The sequence below is a fragment of the Protomyctophum bolini genome (assembly GCF_963924005.1).
Source record: "Protomyctophum bolini genome assembly, chromosome: 7".
Taxonomy (NCBI): Eukaryota; Metazoa; Chordata; class Actinopteri; order Myctophiformes; family Myctophidae; genus Protomyctophum; species Protomyctophum bolini.
Window position 1 is genome coordinate 38,690,792 of NC_137868.1, and position 7,947 is coordinate 38,698,738.

Below are 7,947 nucleotides of genomic sequence, written 5' to 3' on the forward strand. Positions count from 1 at the left end.
GTGCAATGCGCATATGCTTTCTGCTGCCGTGGCACGCTGTGCGTGCGTTTTCTTTGCTCGTGCACACACCGTGCACAGGGGTAGACACAGACTGGAGCACGTGGCTTTTATCTGCTTTAGTGTCTTCGGCCCAGGCACATTTTCATCCCACTTTTCTCCGTTTCATTGGATATGCTTAAAAGACAGCTTACCACACCCGTAATAAGGCCAGTTATCTGTCTAATAAAATGGAACTTCATGTCAGACAACACTGGTACTTGGAGCAGGTGAGCGACAGCCCACGTCACCTACAGTATAGTGAGAGTGACAACACAGGAGAACTAATATAAGCTATGCAGTGAGTGGCGGCGGCTGCAACGCCGAAGGCCTTTTCTGTTACAGAGGACACATTGTCATCACAAGCTGCTGAATTCCTCGGATTTCCATGAAGACAGAAAATACTCATTTGTCAAAATTGTCATTGTTCGTTGCCGTTGGTGACGTGAAGACAGCCATATAATTAGTAGGCTTCGCTGTGCACTTTGTTGCAATGTCAACAGAAAATCAATCACCTTTTTCATGTTATGACAAATTTCTCAGCAGGTTAAGTTGAGGACATAAGCCTGAAGAGCATCACTGCAGCTCTGTTGAGCCATGATGAGAAAAATAAATATGCCAGGGGCCATCAGGTGCGATGGACTACTGTAGAGTGACATGTGTGCTAAAGCACTGGTTTTCAAATGTTCGGTGCCCAAGGCAGGCACACCAAGTGGACAAAGTCAAAATCGCAAGACTCACCTCCAATCATAGCAACAACAACAAAAAAGCAGACCGATCTAGCTTACAGTGCATGCATCATAACTTTGTAGAGCTGTTATCTTTTCTGTTCGACTGATATATGAACATACAGTAGGCCGTGTTGAGGTGAGGGAAGCTGGGCGGGGAGGGTGATCTCTGTCGCTGCACGTATTCCTACAGGCTGGGGCGATGGCTGTCAGCAGGGAGTGTTGATCAGGAGGAGAAGGGGCACTCATAGTGTGGCAGGTTAGCCACAGTACGACAGTGACAACACAGAAATGTGTGGGGAGGAATTTATTGGCACAATGAACGAATAATAAAAGATAATTGGCTACGCCTACTCTAGAGGAAAAGAAAGAAAAAAATAACCAACAAGATATATAGGGTTTAAGAGGTTAATCAATGCCAGTTCAGTGCACAATTACACCTGTCTGATATCCTCTAGGCCAGGTGAGATACGGAAGCTGACCAGTCACCCACTCTATCCTTTTATCATTCCCCACCACCCAGGGCAAATAAAAGTTATGTTATGCATATATTTTGTACTTTTGTTCTTTCGTCTAGCATCTGGTTAAAGCAGTGTTAATTAATGCATCTGCTTGAAGTGGTGTCAATTAGTGAATTCAGCTGCGGTACATGAATGGATACTGTGGCAACACGGCGAGTGTGGCTGTGTAGTGCACTGTGTACAGACACGCTCGCAGAGGCAGAAATGAGAAAGTGATAAATCAAATTCACCGTCCCTGACACGCTCTAAAGGTCATCTGCTATGCAAGCATAGCCTGCTGTCAATCTCATGAGATGCATATTGGAAAAGGACAAAGGCGCAAGGATATGCATCTGCATCGTCTCACTTCATATTTACTGGCTGAACGATTGCCGCTTGCTCTCCACCGTTTGAAAAAGAAAACCAGCTGTCTCATCTTCTTAGCCATGAGAAGATACAGGGGATATTGGATGACAGTTATATGTGTGTTAGCGAATGCGGCACTAATGCAGGACAGATCCCAAGTCAAAAGCACAAAGTCAGAAGATGTCCGCCGCTGTACTGCTGCTACTGTATAGTTGGCTCTCGTGAATTTCATCGTGTGAATTCAGATCACACACGAGGAGAGCAGCCACTTCTTGATGCTGTTGCAATGGGAGCACAATGACAGTAGTCATTATTTGAGCTCGACAACAACAGACGTATCACTTTCAGCAGTTAAACCACGCGGCCGCGGCTAGCCAAGCCTCGCACATCCTCATCATCCTCTGAAATCAAAGCTATAGCGGCGGCCGGCAAATCCCCTGTCCAGTCGGCGTGGAAGGGGATGCTATGGTTTCTGTGGCTTTATGTGGACGTCGACGCTATTGGGTTAATACAGTATTATGACGAGCTGTCACTCAATCATACAGTGTAAGTAGAAGTACAGTAAGTAGACCAGTGACCGCTCCATTCCCTCTCTGCCTCTGTCGGTCTATCTCTCAAGTCTCTCCACTCTATTTCTCACGTTTTGGTTTTTTTGGTACTTTTTTCAGGCTTTTTTTGGCCTTTATTGATAGTACAGATCAAGGGAGACGTGCTGTCAAGCATCCAAGCCTATGCAGAACGTGCCTTAACCACTTGGCTATATCGGGCGTCATTTTCTCTTTCCTCTTGCTCCCCATGTCTCCCATGCCCCTGCCCGGGCCCATTCCCATCTTGTCTCTCTCTCATCCCCTCACTCTGTCGCTCCTGTTCTCAATCTTTCTTTCTCTCTGCCTCTCTCCTTCAGTGTTTTCCGTCTGTCTGATCTTTGTCCAGACCATCTGTTATGGACACGGCTCTGCTCTGTGGCACCTGGCCGAGAAGTTCTGCTCTCCTCCTGTTCTTAGACTGGAACCGACGCACAAGCGACACGGTACAACCATCACGGTACAACCATCACCTAAAGCCGCTACACCTCGGGGAGACCCGAACAGGTGCACGTCACTGCTCTTATACTGCTGGCCGCGGCCTTTAGAAAAACTCCACTGACAGCACGCACAGATGTACGTGCGTGCATGTGTGTACACACATGCACGAGCATTATAATGACGCCGTGAGTCATCGCATTACTCTGGGTTTCACAGATGATCCCACAATCTGACCGTCAAGCTGTGCAGTGTGCACCACCGCATCCATCCATCCATCCATCCAACTTTCTCTCTTTGCTTCTATTTGAGTTACACTCCTGTTCTCTTTTACCTCTATGTAGGGAGTGTGCAGTGTGCATACATTTATTCTCTGAGTATTAAACGCATGTATGATACCGCAAACTCTATCACATTGACACATACTCCAAAGAGTGGTGAGAAATGAGGAGAGGACAAGAGAGGAGGTATAGAGTCTATTATACTGTATGTGCATGTGTCTTTTATGAGGAGGGGTGGGTGGTGGGTCTGGCTGTCACATCCATGAGATCAGTAGGGGTAAAGCGTGTGGGGTGGGGGGTCGCCGGGTGCACAGGGGGCAGTAGCCTATGAGGGAGGAGGGGGGGGCGGGGGGGGTTACGCAACATATTATTCATTTTTGCTTCTGTCCCATTCTCACATGTTTTGGGGCTGTGCGGAGCTTTGGCAGAGCCCCCGCGCGCACCTGGCACTTTCATCTCAACAAAGCCACTATAACACACTGTCGCTGTCACATCACTGACACAGACCACACACATCTCACACGCATGCGCGCGCGCACACACACACACACACACACACACACACACACACACACACACATTGCACATACCGTACGTACAGTACATACAGAGAGAGAGAGAGAGAGAGAGAGAGAAAGAATGCAAGGTGGGGAGACAATCATCCTCAAAAAGTTTGGGGTGAAAGGTAGTAGGCATAGAAAGAGGGGGGTATAGCCAGGGGTGTCGTCTCAGCCATGCTGTGAAACGAAACCAAAAAGTGTTTGCAGAACTCTGATTGATTGATTGATTGAATACAAAAAGCACAGGAAAGTAGTAGGCCTACAGTTCAATACAAAGTCTGCTAGAGGATTTAAACCCCAAGAAAGCCTATGGCTTCTTTCCATTCATCAGAGTTTTACTTGTGTATGCCACATGTGCCCATATATTTCACGCTTGGTCAAGAAGCTCAGGATTGTTCAACAGAGCACCTGCACGCTCTGATGGACGTGTACCGCGCGCATGGTCCCACGGAGCCCTCGCTGCTCCGCTAACCAAACACACACACACACACACACACACACACACACACACACACACACACACACACTGAAGAGAGCGCAACGATAGTCGCGCAAACTCCCCATCACCCGCGGCACCACCGACAGATAAACAAACTAAACCAAAGCTCGCGTACGTCACTCACAGTCACACTCTTCTTTACACGTGCATACATAGCCTACTATATTTGATATAAAAGTAGTTTGTTTGTCATTTCAATTTTGCAAGCTTACCTTCCTCAGCTGAAATAGGCTGGACAAACAGACAGAGAGACAAAAAGATACTCCACATCTCCACTACTGAATGACACTAACAGAGAGAGAGGGAGGGAGGGAGAACCAGGGAGAGAGAGAGAGACTGCGAGTGTGTGTTAGAGAGAGGGGGGGGGGGGGACCGGGGGGCGGAGTCGAGACTATTTGCTCTCTTTATCTCCGAGAGTGAGAAAGAGTCGAGACAGACAGACAGACAGACAGACTCAGACAGACAGTCAGACAGACAGACAGACAGACAGACAGGGAGGGAGGGAGGGAGAGGAACAATATTTACAGTCTAGAACCCAAGGCAGCCAGCCCAGTACAGCCTCTTACCATAACAATAAGCGCAGTGCCAAGAGAGTGAGGTAAACACTGAACAATTAGAGAAGAACGGAGATAACAGAGAGAGAGAGAGAGAGAGAGAGAGAGAGAGAGAGAGAGAGAGAGAGATAAGTAAGGAGTGAAAATAGACAGTTTAGTTGATGGATGGAAACATTAATTAAACGAGTTGAGCTACTTTCTGTCCTCCTCTCTCTCTCTCTCTCTCTCTCTCTCTCTCTCTCTCTCTCTCTCTCTCTCTCTCTCTGCTTGCAAAACCACATACATACAGACAGACAGACAGACAGACCACTCTGTGGCCTGATGGCATGGTCTGACTCTGGTCTGGATATTGTGGCAAGTGGCATTTTCCAAGCTGTGGCATGAAAGCATGCCAGAGTTTTCTCCTCTCCTCTCCCTCCCTCCCTCCCTCCCTCCCTCTCCCTCTCCCTCTCTCTCTCTCTCTCTCTCTCTCTCTCTCTCTCTCTCTCTCAATCAGAAAATAAACATTTTTGGATAACTCCATCCACTTGGCGTTATTCCTCTCCCCTCTCAACACCCCTCGCTTTCTTCTTCGTGGACTCTTAGACTCCTCTCAGAGGTCAGTCAGATCGAGACAACACACACACACACACACACACACACACACACACACTCTGAGAGAGAGCAACTCTGCTGGTGCCCTTGCGCCTCTCGCTGGTCAACCTGTGGTACTGCGGTTTAGTCATCCTAATTGGTTTTCATGCTCCAATTAATTATGGTTCTGAGAGTTCAGGGTACTCTTCCATGGAGAAATGGAGATGAAGCCTCTTGGCTTGACACAGTTACACAGTTCCGTTCCAAACCAGCCCGAGACCCTTTCTGTCCTCTGAGGAGACATGCTACATGCTACAATGACATTTATCACTGGCATTCCTACACTCTAAAATGGAATTTCACTGAAATTATAGTAGGCCTACATTTGTTTGTTTGTTTGTTTGTTTGTTTGTTTGGGGGATACTTTGCTCTCATCCAGAGTGCAGGCTTAGATCAAGTGCAACTGCAGGATTCACAGGAAATGAATTAGGCCTATATTGTGCATTTTGGCTCACTGGAAACACTCTGTGAAGGCTCGTTTGAGAAATATTAAGAACAATCAAAGCATTGATGTCCATTTATTGGAAACACCCAAGTTGAGCTCTTCTATGAATAAAGCGACAAACGGAAAGATAAGGAGCGCCTTGGAAGCAAAAGGAATGCCCATAGCAGATGTACCCATCATATAGGGATGGATGCAGTGGAATTAGGAGTCCTAATTGGCGGAGACCAATATTGGAAAATGGTCACAGGAAAAATGGAGAGACTGAATGAACGACTAGTTGCACTGGAAAGTGTATTTGTATGGCTGGTGCAAGGAGAACTTGAAGTCACCACGGCCACGCTAAATATCATAACTGAAGTTGTGGACATTGAAGTGATGCACATCAGCGTCGGAGAGGAACAGGAGAGGAACAGGATATACATATCGTGCATATCCACGGATATCCCAAGCCATGCCTATTCCCACTAGGCTGAGGAAGAAATGCCACTTGACAGTTTTCAAATCAGCCTCATGGTGGCACTACAACACGCCAAATTGCGTCTCTCACACACACACACACACACACACACACACACACACACACACACACACGCACACGCACGCACGCACGCACACACACACACACACACACACACACACACACACACACACACACACACACACACACACACACACACAGCCAGAGGTGATCAGTGGAAGGGGAGACACCTGGACATTGTCTCTCCAAGCATTATTTAAGAGGCCTGCTCTCAATTGTTCCATCTCTCCATCTCATTCACAGGCTGCAGAAGCGGTCACAGAAGAGCACCCTTGATCATCTGTTTTGGTTAAAGCTTTGGGCAGTATGTTTCCCCACCAGTTTGAGTTGGAAACCAGTTCATTTTTTTATTAAAACACTTCATTTTTGCTTGACCCCCAGTTTGGTCTCCCCTTTTTTGTTGTGGCCTTGAGCCAGGCCATAACATATTCAACAGGAATAGACACATATTTGGCCACAATTTCTCAAGCATTTCTGAAACCACTGTCTAGATATTACAACGCATAGTATGGCCACAATTTCTCAAGCACTGTCTACAATGCATAGCATTGCAACATTGTCAAGTTGTAAACTTGACTCTTTTGGTCTTTTGGGAGCATATAATGTCATCTCGTTCATGAGCTTCCTCCAGCTTGTTCGGAGTTGGCCGATTTTCTTTCAAGATTTTCATGTTTCCTTTAGTTCTGCCTCGGCAGACACTCTCCAGCTGTTACTGGGGCTTCCTAGCATGCTTTCCCCCTGTGTGTTCCAGTGGTGTAAGTAAAGTAACTAAGCACATGTACTCAAATACTGTACTTAAGTACACACTTGAGGATTTTTCATCAGCTTGCAGATCGGACTTTGTAGTCTAGTCACGTCACGTGGTCTAGTAGCGATGTGGTATTGAGATTTTCATGACTGGCTGGCCTCTAAGCCAATGGGAGACTAGCCCTATAGAGAGTATGCACATGCATGATTTTCCCATCAGGACATCCGCCCCCCTCATCTAGACTGAGTGGCAAAACATTGAGCAGCATGGAGTGTTGGAGTTTGGAAGGGCTCGTTGGAAATCACTCAACCGTCCTGCGTACCACCTGTTTCTAAATGTCACATGATGCAGGAGGCAGCAAAATGTTGTGTTATTGAAAACAAGCACTTCCAAACTCTGACACTTAATAATCAAATGCAGGGCATTTCTTGACAGAAAGTAGCGCATAACGTTTCTATGGTGGATTTTCATGAAACAAAAACTTTGCAGAAAGAGGATAATTCAAGCTTTTCGTACAGCTTCAATGTTGGTGAGTTTAACATTGTTTAATGCAATCAGACAGGACTTTTCTGTTTGGATGAATGGGCTGTCAAGGCCAGAAAGTAGTTTTTTGCCACTCAGTGGGCGTTCCCGGATAACTTCCAGGTACGCATACGCGCATACCCTCTATACGGCCAATGGGATATTTCTGTCCGAAGCCCTTGAGGGCTGATTTCACCCTATGGGGCCAATGGGACACTAAGCCTGCGCTCTCCCCACCATGACTAGACTACTGTACAAACGCAACTACAGAAAGCCCCACTAAGGCAAGATATATGCAAGAGAATGGAACGCAAGCTGATATAATAATGACTTGAGTCATTTCTTGTTTTTGTTGATGGGCACTAGCCCCTCCTATGTCCAGCTTTGAGGATTTGTGTAAACACAAACATTGTCCTAACACAAACATTGAATGCCTTTGGCAATGAATGGCCAGTTTTGAGTGGTTGTCCTAAAACAAACATTGAATGCCATTGACAATGAATGGCCAGTTTTGA

The 7,947-nt window shown here is 46.6% G+C and overlaps 1 protein-coding gene across 2 annotated transcripts in view; it reads right to left on the reverse strand.

Annotated features, from left to right (window-relative positions):
• ephb6 (eph receptor B6) overlaps positions 1–4,262 on the reverse strand; it is a gene marked incomplete at its 5' end in the record, with an annotated part of 76,526 nt that extends 72,264 nt beyond the window's left edge. For both annotated transcript variants that reach the window (XM_080768118.1, XM_080768117.1), the window contains one exon: positions 4,205–4,262. In XM_080768118.1, coding sequence (XP_080624244.1) covers positions 4,205–4,262 — 58 coding nt within the window. The remainder of the gene's footprint in view (positions 1–4,204) is intronic.
• Positions 4,263–7,947: the final 3,685 nt, after the last annotated feature.